Raw genomic sequence first — 15,660 nt, forward strand, 5'->3', positions numbered from 1 at the left:
GCACACACACAGGGAAAAGCATACTCACACTCACACTTACATAGATACAGCCTGAGAATGTGTGATAATAGAAACACCTGAAGAATCATAATTGCACTGGACAATTGCTGTGTCCTCCATAACTTTTATGTACAAGAGCGGTTCATGATTGCTAATGTAGCAGATGCTTTGTTCCAGTGTGTAGTGACTACTCTGTTGACTAATCCAATGGTCTGGATCAATGCTGGAGACAGACATGTAGGTGAGCAACTAGTGAAAGGTGGTGGAAATGTAGAAACACATTAAAACAAACACACACACACACACACACACACACACTGTGTACTGAAGTGCGTGTCATGTGATAGTTTAACAAGAAGTAACAGTGTGTAAATGAAAGACGCTAACTACAGTGTGAATTCTTTTCTGCTCCCTCCTCCCCGTGTCTGCCTGTCCAGATTTCATGACAAGAACCACCTGTGTCGTCTATCCATCCATCAGTCCATCTCTCCATCCATCTGTCCATCCATCGACTCTCCGTCGCCTTCCTCTTCAGGTTCTCGGGTGGACAGATGGACAGGTGGGCGGGCTGTAACGCTAGGCTTAGCTGCTGACGCTGGGCTAGACTAGGGCAGACTGAGTCTGGGCTTGGCGAAGCTAAAGCTAGGCTAGACTAGCGTGTGGCTAAGCTAAGGCCAGGAGGGCTAGGCTACCTACTGAAGAGCGAGTGGAGCTGGTGCTGATGGCTGTAACACTGGCTGCTGCGAGGCGACTCGGTGCGGTCCATCACCGCCTGAAACCAACCGGCCACGTCCACCTCCAGCACCTCGTAGCGTCGGATGAAACTATGATCCTGGACGAGGGACGGACAGAGAGACACACAGATCCAGAGTGTTTAGATGCATCTGAGGACGGGTCAGTTCAAGTTATAGTGGCAATCATCACTCATCACGGCTGGTGACTTACCAGCAGCGTGTGGTATTTTGGCCTTTTTCTGTGATCCTTTGTGAGGCTGTGGAAAGACACGCACATGAGGTGAGGCTGCAATAAATGATTTTTTTCTAAGAAGCAGTTTTAGACTGAGATTTGATCTCACCAGTCTTTGACGAAGGACTGGAAGTCGAGGGAGAAGCCCATGCCGAGAGGCAGCAGAGGAGGATCTTCCTGCAGCACTTTGGTCAGAACCTCAAAGTCTGTCTTGCAGTTCTTGTAGGGAAACTGTCCCGTAGCCAACTCCACCTACGGGACACAAGACACCAAGAACATCCAGTGTCGTTGCCAATAACTGCTTGGCTTGTTTGTAGGGAGACTGATTAAATAACTAACACAAAATAGCTAATTTACAGGGTTGGGGTATAACCTAATGTATGTAGGTTAAGTTTAAGGATTTACCAGAGAGATGCCGAGGCTCCACACGTCTGCTCGGATGTCATAGTCAGGTTTGGTGGGATCTGGAGGATCTATTCTCTCGGGCTGCAGAGATACAGAACATCCTTAATGTGCATCATGTGTAAACTGTTAATATGAACATACTGTTCATACTGTAAACACCGATGTATAAGACTGACTGCATGCATATCCATAGACGACTGACAGGATGTGACTGTGTATGAGCTTGTCATAGTATTGTCAGTGTTGTGTATACAACTTCTCACTCACAGCCATGTAGGCAGCACAGCCGGCGCTGCGGGTCTTGGCCTTGGAGTCGACGAGGCGTCCGCTGATGCCGAAATCACACAGTTTGATCTGACCTTTAGCGTCCAGGAGGATGTTGGAGGGTTTGACGTCCCGGTGGATGACACCGTGTTTCTCTTTTAGGTACAGCAACGCTTTCACTATCTGGAGCAGAAAGACGCACAGTGAGCGACCAAACCGTAACAACGTGACGCGAAGACGTTTTGCCTTCCTAGACGAATGAAAATATTTTTAGACCTATGGTCAAATCCTAATTCTGTAACTCCAATGTGTTCAGACAAAATCACCAAACAAACACATAAATTAAAGCAGATATCAGCTTCACGGCCGTTTCGGCTAATGCTGCGTTCAAGGCAGGCTTTTGAAACCGTAAGTTACAGCTTCAAGTCACAACTACGACTTGGTAGCGTTCCAGGTAACCCGTAGCTCGTGTTTTTACCATCCTGTTGTCTGTGAAAGTTCCCTATAACGGCCACTCGTAACTTCCGACCCGTGAACTCGTACCAGATCGAACTGGTATGACTTCACAGGAAGGAAAAACACAAAGTACGAGTTTCTTTGAACGCACCATGAGTTAGCAGCCCCCGCCCTTGTCAGGCATCAATTGGTCCTCGTGCTACGTCACCACATTCACGCGCATCCCTTGGCTGCACACACAGCCCTTCATGCCGTTCTCTCTCCTCATTGGATAACACTTGTATCCCACAAGGAAAATTTTCTCCTCGGGTTACAGCAGAGCAGAGTGACGGAGAGACTCGTGTTTAGGCTGAAATACTGCATGTAAGTGATTGCTGACGGAAAATAGGACTATTTAGGACTTATATTAACAAAAACATTCCACTGATATCTGCTTTAAAGACAAAGACTGAGCTGTTATTTCAGTGATATTAACAACACTCCCTTAGTGATAATGATACATGTAATGAAAGTAGTTTCTCTGTCATGATGGAGGTGAGCCTCAGTGTATTGGAAGCTCTCCTTCCCAAGCAGGGAGCGGCTGATTTACTCCACTGACCAGTAATGGAGACATCATCAGTCAGTCAGTCTGTTCCTTCTACTTACTGCCACTGTCATCTTTCCTAGGATTCGCTCTGGGATTGGGCCCTGGATTCTCTTCTTCAGCTTCTCCGCACATGTTCCCATCAGCTCCATTGCAATAAATACGTCCGTCTGTACACATATGCAAACAAATACAGACACACACCCAGCTATGAAAATGACTCCTTTCCTACTACATTATTAATAGGAATACAGATAGTAATGTATTTTAGGGACACTCACGTTGGTAACTATGGCGCCGTAGCACTGGATGATGTAAGGGCAGTCGTGACTTTTAAGCACCACATCCAGGTCCATCAGAATCCTCTTGTTCTCGTCCTTGTTTCCTGTCCGACGCATTTGCTGGTGACACACACACAAACATTTAAGCTTCTTGCCACGATCTGAATGTATGAAACACACACCATGCTGTGTGGCCACATTAAGTAACAAGTAATTAGGAAATCACAAAGCAAAGACTCCGGCGGTTAACAGACGGCGTCTAATTGTTAAACTGCTGGGACGGCTACAATTAAGTCAACTCTTTAATAGGAGGGTTGTTATGTGGGGTTATTACTGCCACTTGTGGCTAAACAAGACACACTTAATGTAACAGAACAGAAAATGAGAGCGCAGCTGAGCATCAACTTCCTACTGTATTCTGCTTGAGAGTTTGCCTTTGAGGTTCCTGCAAATTGCATTTGAAATTGCCTAGTACTAACTCCCATTGGATAAATTATTATTAGAAAGAGTTTCAAACTGCAGCCAATGTACAATTTAGATGAAACTGTGTAATCGAATGTAAATATCAGGCGTAGTCATCGTTTTTCAGGCCAATCTCATATGGACTTGGTAAATGGACAATAGCGCTTATCTAGTTTCTATGACCACTGAGAGCACTTTACACTACCGTCACATTCACACAGCGCCTCTATGTTGCGCATGGTATCTAACAGAGTCCCACACTCATACACACCGATGACACATCGGACGCAATTCAGGGCTCAGTATCTTGCCCAAGGACACTTGTGAACTGAAGGATCAAACCACCAACCTTCTGGTTAGTGGGCGATCTGCTCTACCTCCTGAGCCACAACCGGCCGCTCCGATTTAAAAAAAAAAAATTCATTCTGAGTTATAAACCAATTCGGTCCGATTTTAAACTAGCGGAAACTTTTATATCACTCAGATTATTATTCCTGTTTCTAACTGTGAATGTCTACACTTTGTCCCTTTCATGTGTTTTTGTGGATCCCTGAATGACTTCAGCTGCTCACTGACATTAAACAGTATCTATAATGTCCTTACAAACATCAATACACATCTGCCATTGATTTGATTGTGGTGACAAACTTTTGGTGCTTCTATCACTGGTTGTCATCACTCAGCTGATCTCGTATTATTATTAACTTGTATTTTTCTCTCTTTTTCTGATGCTTTTCATAATTATAGAGTGATACGTTTCTGTAGCATTTATGAGTCATCAGCTGCTTTCATAGTGTTTCAGGTGTATGTGTGAAGCTCTGTCTGTGCTACACTGGTAAGACTTGACAGAATGAGCTGGTTGTGTGAACAATGAAAACAGATGAGTGTAGGGAGGTCTTACTTTGACAGCGATGACATGGCCCGTCTTCTTGAACCGTACTTTGAAGACCTGTCCACAGGTCCCACTGCCGATCTCCCCCTCACTGATAAGGTCTGTCACTTCTGCTGGATACCGCTGTGGATGCAAGAGTAAGCACAAACATGACAAAACAGGACTTAATACACACTGTTAACTGGAAGATATTTCTATGCGACCAATTCTGACTTTATGTAGCGTAAGACAACAGTCAACACCTCTGGGCTGTTTAGTGACAAATGTTTTGGTGTGTAATTAAGCTGCTCCTCCATGGGCCATGACTGAGACCACCAGCACAAAATGGGAAGACGCATAATTTCCCCGCTTCATTAAAATGAAATCATTGTTGACTGAGATGCTGTGAGTGACATCTCATTGAGTGCATGTAGCAGCAACCCCTCAGGGCCAATGAGAGGACGCAATAACAATTTTGGGTGCAGTGATCAGTCGGCTCATTTCTCAAGCTTCTCTAAACACTGAACGGCTCTGATTATGATACTGGACCTAAAGGCTGAAAGAGCAGGAAAAACTAACAAACAAACAAAAAACATGAGGCCAACACACTGTCAGTCTCTTCAATTTTATCCTGGTCCACATAACTACATACATTTCATGGCTTTTGAGGGTTTTTTTCCCCTCTATGCCCTGTTTATTATGAGAAGAAATATCAGGGAGGGCTGTTGTTTTTCTGGCTAAGATTCTGAGCTCTGCTCAAGGACACTTCAGTGGTGTGGATGCTTGATTCTTCATTTTCTTCTTGTCAAGGTCAAGGTTTATTCTATTGTTGCCTAAAGAAGAAAACTGACTGCAGTATTCAAGCTGCCTGGTTCCTACTGGAGATGTAAAACTAATCCGTACCAAGTATGAAGTGTTTTTTTTTTTCATTTCTCAAACAGCAGTAACAGAAGATTTGTTAGGGTCTATTTTAGACATGGAGTTACACACATTTATGAGTAGGAGCCGAGGGATGCCTTGATTGACCCATTTTAATTAAAAAATACAGTATGTGATCTGAAGATTGGATAAATACAGCTGTGGTTAACACTGTCTGCTGTTCAGTGCACCAGTGCATATCACAGTCATCATGTCGACCATGTGGAACTTTTACAAAGTGTGTGAGACTGATGTTATGTACAACATCTGCAACACATGCCAAAAATGACTGGTATCGACAAATCTCACTCACACACGATTCAAAATAAACTACAATGCCCATATTCATTGTAATGAAGAAACGTATGAAACATATCATTATTGGTTTGAGTGTTTTCACTCATTATTAAAAGTTTCCATAGTCATATGATCACTAAACTTGATTTTCAGCTCTAAAATGTTCATCAGGTAAGGGGGCTAGAGAAACTTAACATGCGTTTCTGTGTGAACATCTCACCTGGCCGTCAATCTTCAGATAACCCGTCTGTTTCATGATCTCTTGCAATTTCTGGTCGATCTCTGCACTGTGAAGACAAAACACACAACACTAAATGTCAGCGACAAACATCCATTGTGATGATATGAGAGGGAGAGAGAGAAAGAGAGGGAGAGAAGGGAGACCTGTGACTCACAAATGGATGTGTTTCTGTACATCTCTTCCACCTACACTCTGCATGTGGATCCATTTAGTGTAACCTGTGCTGCCTTAAATGATCCTTCAAACTGCTCAGTCCTCAGTGTGTTAGTGTTGCTGTGTTGTTTAATAAAAAACGCTAACACTACTTATCACTCAGCTGTTCCCTGAAAAGTTATTCATTTCAAGTAAAACAGACATTGAATATTCAATATACTATCAAAGACAGAATGTTCTTTTTAATCAGCATCCTTTAGCAATAGCACGACAGCAGTAATCCATTCAATTCTACGCTTTAGGTCTGATTTTCAACAGAAAAAGATCCACACATCAACATCAGTGTATCTGAAAGTCGACATACTTCTCTAGACTATTCTGTAGGCCATATGGGGGCGTGGGCAGGGTGAGCATGTGTCGCGGGCGGCTGGGGTAGGGGTGGTGCTGAGGCGAGCTCTCTGAAGACGACGAACGGCTGCCTCCATCGTTGGCCAGTGGCAGCTGGAGCGCTGGGTTGGGGTTGGGGTGAGGGGGGGGCGGGAGGAGATGACACATTAGACACAGACCGGAGGGCAGAATGGTGTTTTACACCAGAGGCCAGCATGCCAGAGGGTGTAAGATGGCCATGTTCATTCATGCATTCACTGATGGCGTTATTTTCGTGATATTAAGCTCTTGTGCACAAACAGAGGAAGTGATGCCCGGATTATCATAATTTGGTTCATCATCGTTCTTTGTTTAACAACTGTCTGTTTTCTTTGACTTTGCATTTCCTTCCTGAAATCTGGGCTTCAGATTGTGTTACAAAACACGGGCCAGAAGAGAAGAGAAAGCGATCTATTATATCCTGAGTAGTAGCGACTGAAAATTATTTCCCATGAGACTCCAAGAGCACAAGAGAAACTGGCCTTGGTGAGGTCAAAGAGTTCTTTGACTGCAGCGCTGCTATCTAGGCCCTGCACAGGATTTAACCAGCATATGAGCTTGTTGTTTTTTCCCCTCAAAGTTACAGCTTTGTTTTTGTTTCGCTGATGTCCCGACCCAATGTTAAAACAAACAGGACAGTTATCTCAGAGCAAAAAGCAACACCATTCTTAGGCAGAGAGAGACAGCACAGTGTTAGCCCACAGCTCAGGAGGTACAGCTTTGGGAGTGGGGAGGTCCACAGGTTGTCGTTGTTGTTTTTTTTAAGGAAAACTACAGTTTACTAAAACTTTAGTTTTACATTACCAGCTCTAGCCATTAGTCGATCATACAGGTTGTAAACAAGTGGTAAACAAAGTGTAAGCTCACACATAATGTTAATAGTCCCTCATTGCACAACAAAACTGTGAGTGAAGCAAGAGGTCAATATGTGAAATGTGTACATCAAACAGTTAAGCTAATAATTTCACTTTTTCTTTTCCAATTTTCTTTTCTTTGGGCTAACCTTTTACAAACTATAACCACTTGCCTCTGTTGCCCAATTGTGCATCTTTTCAGTGACAGGCAGAGCAATGAAAGCAAAGTTATAATAAACTGTAGCCACACCTAACTAACCGATGCACATATACCGACTTAGGTTGACAAACTGACAGTTCACGACAGACTGGCACTGAAATCCAAAATCCAGATAGAAGATGCAACATGCTTCTGGGCCCATATGAACGTAGGTGTAAATCATGCATGAGAGGACATGTCAAAACACTGCTGGCCTTGTAATATCAGGTGTGCGTGCAAACACTTGCTCGATTTTTAAAAATGGAAATGTTAAAGGGTTTCAAGAGAACAATCCAAAGTAGTATAAGCACAGACCAGATGCACTGACAGAAAGCCTGCAGCTATGAAGACCAAATAGGTTTTTCTAACCCCGAATTACTGAGAATTATTAGCAATGTCACATGAGCAACTTATCCAAATGGTCAGAACCAGTTTGAAAAACATTTCAAAGACCACACAACTGTCATAATCATCATCATTATTGTTTGTGTAGTAGAAGGCTGGCAACTCCTCTGAGAGTGCCAGCGGGTGTTTGTATCCATGAGTCACCTGTGGATGGATCAGCCTGCAAAGGGAGAATCAGTTAGTGAGGGGGAGGAGGGGTTAGTGTGGGGAGGAAGGAGGACGCAGGCAGCCTTTGGCACGATCGCATCTCCATAGTTCTGCTGGCTCCAGATGGACGGATGGGAAGATAGACGGGCAGACAGAGCATAGAGAGAGAGAGAGAGGGAGGGAGACATATAAACACGCAGATACTCGCAGGCACTGCTGCACCGCCTCCCGCTCACACAGTGCCGCTGCAAAAAGGAAGGAGGAGGAGGATGCCAGAAGATGAATAACAGACAAAGAACATCAGACGGTCTAATGTGAGAGAGAAAAGAGAGGAGGAGAAATTCAGCCAAAACTGCATAGCACAGACTGAGATGGAAATCGGACAGTCAGTCAGCCAGTCAGACTCGGACAGGAAGGCAAGTCTTCAGTCGCCACTCAGGGAAAACAGACAGAGACAGAGACAGAGAGAGAGAGAGAGAGAGAAGCCAGAGTGTTTACAGCACTCCTGCAGACGGACCGGTGGGGATGCTGGATTAGAGACTGTGTCAAACAAAAACACAACCCAAAACATCGTGCCGTGCAGAAAAGCCACATGCACCGTGATTCTCTGCCTCCAGCGAAACGAAGGTTAATCATCTGACACGTCCACACATACGCACGCACGCACGCACGCACGCACACGTACGCTGTGAACATCAGCACACACCAACACTGCCCTGCCACTGGCACACACACAGTCAGAGAGAGGAGGAAGGGATGGAAAGATGGAGAGAGGATGTGATTTGAGAGGAGGTGTAAATAACTGCTGGGCTGAGATTTCAGCACTGGTCAAGGACTGGTTTCACAAACACGGATTAAACTTTTTACCCCTCAGTGGAGATTCTTATTCAGTCATAAAACTGTCGGGCACTGGTGTGAGATACAGAATAAGTGTGTGAGTGAGAACGAAGGTGTGTGTGTGTGCAGGGAGATAGATGGCTTGAAATACAAAGTCAACATGCTTTTAAGATGTTATTATAATCCACAATATCTGTGAAACCAAACTACTTTGTTAATGAATGTGAATACCAAGTCACAGCATCTTGTATTTGACTACAATACCATCTAGTTGGTCCGGCTGAAGCCCAGTGTGTACCTGCATTTGTTGCAGAGAGTAAACTGACCTTTACAGCTATCCATCAAAGAGGAAACTGTTCTCTTGCAACACTTTTCCAGTCTGTTCTTTCTTAGACTTAAAATTGCACTGAATGAAAGAACGAAGTGTTCATGAAAGTGTTAAAAACACAAGTGTGAGTAATCACAATAAGTGAGGTTGTATTATTGAGAGCCTGTTAGGATCTACTGGAGCCAAACAAAAGGGGAAACTAAACTTGTGAGAATGTGGAGAGCTGCCTTTGTTTTTTTCCAAAAGGACAATAACGCTCTGTGACAGATGTGAGGGTGGTATGAAAAACAAAAGAGAGAAGATGAGGAGGGAGGGGAGGAAAGGTGAAACAGGGGACACAGGTGTTTGGAGGGGAGTGGCAGAGAGAGCGATGGATTGAATGATACCTGCACGCTGGGAAGGGGCTGGAGCAGGACTGAGCTGGATCACGATGACTAGACAGAGGAAAGAAAATATACACACACACGCTCATTACTGCACTGTACCACTGAGACGATCACACATGTGTACACACGACGTACTACGTGCTCCATCATCACATGAAGAAAAAACAAAACAAAACCCCACGTCAGTCTTCACACATAAAAACAAAACACACACATCACAGTTCTGGCGTTACTTCTGGTTCTCATATTGTCTGCAAATCTTATGAGAAGACCAAAGTCAACAAAGCAACAGTGCATCTCTCAGTACTTTCTGGCTTCCCTACCCTGTCTGTGTGGCACTCATCTTCAAGCCCACGGCTGCCTATTGAAGTCATAAAATGAGTCAGAAAGATACGATTTCATTCTTAAAACGGCACAGGGATTTCCTGTACACAGCTGGGGCGCTGTGGTTTTTAGCAAGCGTTAGTCAAGCAGGAGAAAATACTTCTTGGGAACTATTTTCAACTGCAGATTAACACACGTTTGGTGCTATGGTGAGTATTTACAGCAGCAGGATGATGCACCTCCTCTCAAAAAAGGCAAGAGCGTCCAAGCGATAAAGACACAGGTCACCCGCTGCAGCTATGTGGCTCACTGGTGTGTTTTTTAATAGGGATGCAGTGCTATGACAAAAGTACCCATATGGCTATCAGCGCTCTCCTCTTTCACACGTTTAAAATGTGTACTGACTACATGGCAGGCATCAGGACGGCTTTCTGTATGGCAAACAGAGGGGAGCGATGAATGGACACGGCTGCCCGCTGTGACTGAATGAAGATAACTCGTGACTTTTACTATGACACTGAGAGACAAACGGTATTTATTGTAGGTTGGATGTGACATCTGTCATTTACTGTACTTCATAAGCCAGGCCAGAGGAGCTTTCCTTAGAGGGAACCTGAGCACAAAGATACACCAGGCCTCACATACACAGATGATACTTGTTAGCTTTTCTTGGCATTGGTCTTTTCATAGCTTTTTGTTGACTCTATAAGAGAAACACAGAACAACTCCACCCCTTTCATTGAACCCATTCACACTTACCCCACTTTCATTCAGACGACTAAATGTAACCTCACAATATTATTTAAGACCAGAAAAGAAAGAAAAAAAACACCAAGCAGGTTTGTAGTCAATGTCTCTCAAACCTCATATGACCGGACAAGAAGTGATGACCTGTAGGGAAAGAATGATCTCTGTACATCAGTGAGAGGTCATTATTTATATTCTTATTAGTTACTTTAAAAGGAGAATGACTGAGATAATGATAATAAAAATGCTTCAGTCTCCATCACAGTGTCTGGCTCTGTGTTAGGAGCAGACCAACGCCGCTGCTGGGCTGAGATTTCTCCCCTCTCCCCGGTCCAAGGGCCCAGCCTTTAGTTTACCGCTTCACCACTTCTCACAACACTGACTTCATTTTCATTTTTTTTTTTTTTTTAAACACTGAAAACTGCGGACAGAGGTTTTTTTACACAGCTGGCTCGAACAGCAGCTGGCTGTCGTGTCACCACCGCGGTCAGTTACGAAAAGCGCAGTGTTTCTACGCGTTAACACGACCGTTGGTGGGAAACGACGACGGTTAACGTCTGTTGAACGTTAGCTGCCGTTGGATGTGATAGCTGCTGCTGCTGGTGGTTCAAATTAGCGTCCGTTGTTTTTGTCAACGGTCAGAAAAACAGCAGGGAAAAAAACAGACGTAGCCGCGGGAGTCACACGCAAATACACGGTTTGCTGAGTGTTTCTAACGACACGCAGGCTCGGGTGAAATGGCACCTCTGTGATTCGGACACAAACAGGCTGTGAACTACATCACATTTTCAGACCGACCGACGCTGGGCCCCGTTAGCCTAGCATGTTTGACAGGACAGGATCAAAACAGATTTCTGGACGGGATTTCCTGCGAGACACCTCATGACAGCACCCCAGCTTTTCTAAATCCCGTTTCACTCGCTATAGACATCGTCTCACCGACTGAGCAAGTGATGTGACACGAGTAATTTACCGACCAAGCCGAGTCGGTGTTTGTTTATGTAGCTAGCCTGTTAGCATATAGCGGCTAGGAGCAGCATTAACACCCACACCTCCCTCCGCCTCCCTCTCTCCCTCCCTCCGCCTCACCGATCTTTCCCCCTGCTATTCTGGCCGTTACCGACTCCCCGGTCCTCCCCGGTGGACACTCACTCGGCCTCGGACGTGATCGCTGCGGACTCATGTCGATGTTGAGGTCGATTCTCCGGCGAGCTTCTTCATTTTCCTGCTTTAGTTTCTCCTCGATTCGCGACAGCCTCTGTTCCAGCGACGACATCTTGAAAAATTGAGCACCATGTAGTTCCCAGCAGAGCTCTCGACTCCCCTCTCTGGCAGGCAGGCAGGCAGGGCCAGCGACACACACACACACACACACACACACACACACACACACACACACACACACACACACACACACACACACACACACACACACACACACACACACACACACACACACACACACACACACACACACACACACACACACACAGCGGTAATGCGATCACTCAATGTTGCACGTCTGTCCTCATGAACCATATTAACTTACAAGATATTAAAGTCATTACAGTCATTACCAGCTAATGATATTCAACACATTATTTTATCAGACTACATGGGTAGGAATTATTTTAAAAAGAAAAATTGTGAAAAGTCCAGGTAAATTGAGAAAATGTATTCTTTACCTTTGATATGCAAATGGCTGAGCTATCTCACTTGCTGGCTTGTTGTAAGACTTTTGACCTCATCACACTGTCATCATCAAATAAACTAGATAGATAGCACTTTCTGATCAGGTACCACAGGACTTTGTTATAGTGCAATTAATGGCTGCATCCTTGCCTAATAATGTTTTACTAGGCTAATACTTCAGAAATCACTTATAATACATTAATAACACGTGATTGATCTTGCGGCTGCTGCTGCTACACCTGTACACCAGGCGCAGAGGACAACACAGCAAATGTCAAGTGTTGTGAAGAAGTAAGAAGTTAGAACAAGTAATCTTTGGTTTCTTATTTTATAATGAGCCATTGGAAGAAGTTTTCACCTGAAATGATTAATTGTTAATAAATTATGGGTGCTACAATCAGGTCTACAGGATATCGGTTCAGATGTTCTGCAGTCTTCCCCCCAGATGGCAGATGGACAAACAGACAAAAGTGTCACGCTGGAGGAGGATTTTTACACAATCTGGCACCCCAAAAGTTTTAAACAGTATACAACTGGAATACAAAAGCATTTGTAATTGATTCTTTAACCATATAACATTTTATCAGAGTGGTACAGATGATTAAGTTAAAAAGGAACTGTTCCTTCAAACTGGGATTTATCATCCATGTTGACCAAAAAGTTGAAATCAACATTTCACTCCCGACCTCAGAACCAAGAGTGGACTTTGCTTGTTGTGATGCTTTTCACTATTTCACAAGGTCTTCATTAGCAGATGGGATTGTTTTTATTTTGTTTCGACTGTACACACACAGCTATGTTGAAAGTATGACATTCAGTAGAGTATGTATCCTTATTTTGGCTGTACATACAGGTAACATGTGCATATTTCATGAACCAGATGATAGTGTTTCCTTCAGTAGTGAAACTTGCGTCTTCAGGAGCAAATACAGGAGTGGAATCGGTCATACTTCAGCAAGTGGTCACGGAAGTCACAATGTTATCCTAAAATGTAAATTGATTTGTTGCTCTGAAATTTGACTTGATTAAATTTTGACCAATCTGAAACAGGTTTAATAATCATTTATTAGGGAGAAATGCCAGCTGTTTGATCATATTTGACCTTGTTCATGTGAGGATTAGCTGCTTTTATTTCTGGATCTCAACATTGTTGGTTGAATAAAACTTTGGAGAAGCGACATCTTTTCTCCCGCAATTGATGACTTTTATGAATATTGGTTGACACGTGATACTGATTTGAGTTTAAATCAAAAGCACTTCAATTGCCAATTTGAATTCTGACTTATTTATTCAAAATGATGCAGTAGCAATGTTTATTTCTGCACCTCTGACCGTCACTCAAAAACAGACTATACACACAAATACATTATGAGTTTTGTATTTTTGACTGAAATGCATTGATCATGTTCTTTTTCTTCTCTTTCTGGTATCTGGTGCTTGAATGTGCACTTCCATGCCCTCAACAACAATGAACAGACAGAATATTCACTCAGTTTTTTTTGTTGATGTTGTTGTTTTTTATAAAATAAGTCATCTCATATTCTCACATGGTTTTGTATTGTCACACACAAGATAAGTAAAATCTACACGGACATCCAGCTTCACAACAAACCTCTCCTGTATTCAGAAATGTTTATGTGCTATAGATGTTTATACCACTGGCTCATATGTTTCCAACATTAATCAGTCCGTTTCTCTCTAATGATAGTGTTCATTTCGAACTGTACTGCCAAGAGAAGTTGTTTTCTTCGATCTCAGGCTGCTCTTACTGCAGCCAGCTCTCTAATTCTTTCTTCTGTGGAAAAGTGGCTAGTGAGGTTTGTTTTGCTTGTGGCGCCACCCACATCTTCAAAAAGTACTGAGATATCAATCAGCTTTGGTTAAAACAAAGATGATTTTATCACTGTGATGGAAACCAAAGCCTGCATTGACCACAGCAGGAAGGTTTTAACCTGTGGGTGGCTTAAGTTCTTCAAAAAGACACGAAAACAACTGCTACAGCCAATGTTTGATTAGTTTAAAGCCTGATGTAACTGTCTTGAAGGAAAATTACTTAATGTTCTCAAAACTCTGCAAGCATATAGACAACATGTTGCAAACCTATAATGGAAAGTCTCCTATTTAAGTCGTAGTGTTCAGACTTTTTTTCACATAGCTTTTATGGTTGTGTGTGTTTGCTACACATTTATATCAAATTATGATATAAATCTGTGATTAATCCCCCCCACCCCCCTTTTTAGGGTACTAAACTATGCATTGGCAGCCGTCAAATATGACTCATTCGCCAATTGTTGTTGGATTTTGTCACAGAAATTATCCAAAAATTTCAAGCAGCACAATTAAAAAAAAAAAAAAAAAAGTTGTTAGTAGGCATCCCAATAAAAAGTCCATGTAACTATGTAAGACAGTGGTTCTGTACCCCATTGATAACCCTAGAATCAGTCAGTCAGCTCGACTGAATGACTTCTGGAGAAACACTAATTTAACTTTGACAAAAAAATCCTTTTTTAAAAAAACAAAACAAAAACAAGAAAGGAGCAGTTGAGCAAATTTCTCCAGGTGGCGTATTGCTCTTCCTGCTGCTGTATACAAAGGGTCATAAAATAAAAATAAACATATTTCTGTGGATCAGATACAAGTACAAATGTAAGGCATCGGTATAAGAGGCCACTGAGCAACCTCCGAACAGTCACTAATAGTGAGGGCTCGTCCTCTCACAGCTGCACAGGTGACTACACTGACACATAAGAGGATGGGAGGAGGCATTTCATGGGCTAATGTTTGCAAGACACACAAGTCACTGGTGTGTTGGACAGTGATAGGAGAGGGGGTTTTTGTCCGTCCTTTTGTCCTTGATATAACATTTAACCCCATTAGCTATTTCTCTCTCAGTCCTCGACCTTTAAAACCCTGCAGACACACAAACACAGACCGACTTCCTTCAGTCTCTCCACATTCATTCACAGTGTAAATTAATGGCAGACAAACAGACAGCAGACAGTTGAGACTGTTGGTCCGCTCCGACTAAAACCGTTGTGACGTCCTCATGGTCTAAACATTCCTCGGACTCTGTGAGCCCGCAGCTCACTAGCAGAGGTCAGAGACGTAGTCAAAGTCCCGGAAGCTGTCCTGGTCTTTGCGGGAGAGCACGCGGGGTTCGCGTGGGGGCGTGAGCGTCGGAGCTTCGGTGGTGAACTCCTCGTCAAAGTTACTGACGTCTTCTTTGCCCCCGATGGAAGGGACGAAAGGAGGGGGCGCCTTCCTCTGCAGCAACGCCTCCCAATCCACATTCTGGAGAGAGATGGAGAAAAAAAGAAACAAGTGAAAAGGTGGATTAGGAGTCTGTTGATCTCAGTTCGGCATATATTATATTATATTATATTATATCATATCATATCATATCATATCATATCATATA

At 43.4% G+C, this 15,660-nt stretch overlaps 2 protein-coding genes across 6 annotated transcripts in view; both read right to left on the minus strand.

The window, feature by feature from the left end:
- Window positions 1-591: 591 nt before the first annotated feature.
- On the minus strand, window positions 592-11,886 carry map2k7 (mitogen-activated protein kinase kinase 7). Of its 3 annotated transcripts, XM_083981804.1 has the most exons (12): window positions 11,703-11,886; window positions 9,480-9,527; window positions 6,262-6,406; window positions 5,724-5,790; window positions 4,319-4,432; window positions 2,956-3,075; window positions 2,737-2,844; window positions 1,639-1,818; window positions 1,372-1,452; window positions 1,076-1,218; window positions 946-991; window positions 592-832 (listed from the first exon to the last, which is right to left on the minus strand). In XM_083981804.1, exons 1-12 carry the CDS (start codon window positions 11,824-11,826, stop codon window positions 689-691), a joined length of 1,320 nt encoding a protein of 439 aa, XP_083837930.1. In that variant the 5' UTR covers window positions 11,827-11,886; the 3' UTR covers window positions 592-688. The 3 variants fall into 3 exon arrangements, with proteins under 3 accessions (XP_083837930.1, XP_083837931.1, XP_083837929.1); XM_083981805.1 differs by lacking the exon at window positions 9,480-9,527 and having other exon boundaries at window positions 11,703-11,868; XM_083981803.1 differs by lacking the exon at window positions 9,480-9,527 and having other exon boundaries at window positions 11,640-11,868.
- Window positions 11,887-13,214: 1,328 nt separating this feature from the next.
- Window positions 13,215-15,660, minus strand: part of pkn1a (protein kinase N1a) — a 49,519-nt gene continuing 47,073 nt past the window's right edge. For all 3 annotated transcript variants that reach the window (XM_083979918.1, XM_083979919.1, XM_083979917.1), the window contains exon 23: window positions 13,215-15,533. In XM_083979918.1, the coding sequence (XP_083836044.1) occupies window positions 15,330-15,533 (204 nt within the window). In that variant the 3' untranslated portion in view covers window positions 13,215-15,329. The remainder of the gene's footprint in view (window positions 15,534-15,660) is intronic.

Source organism: Trachurus trachurus (genome assembly GCF_905171665.1).
Source record: "Trachurus trachurus genome assembly, chromosome: 1".
Lineage (NCBI taxonomy): Eukaryota > Metazoa > Chordata > Actinopteri > Carangiformes > Carangidae > Trachurus > Trachurus trachurus.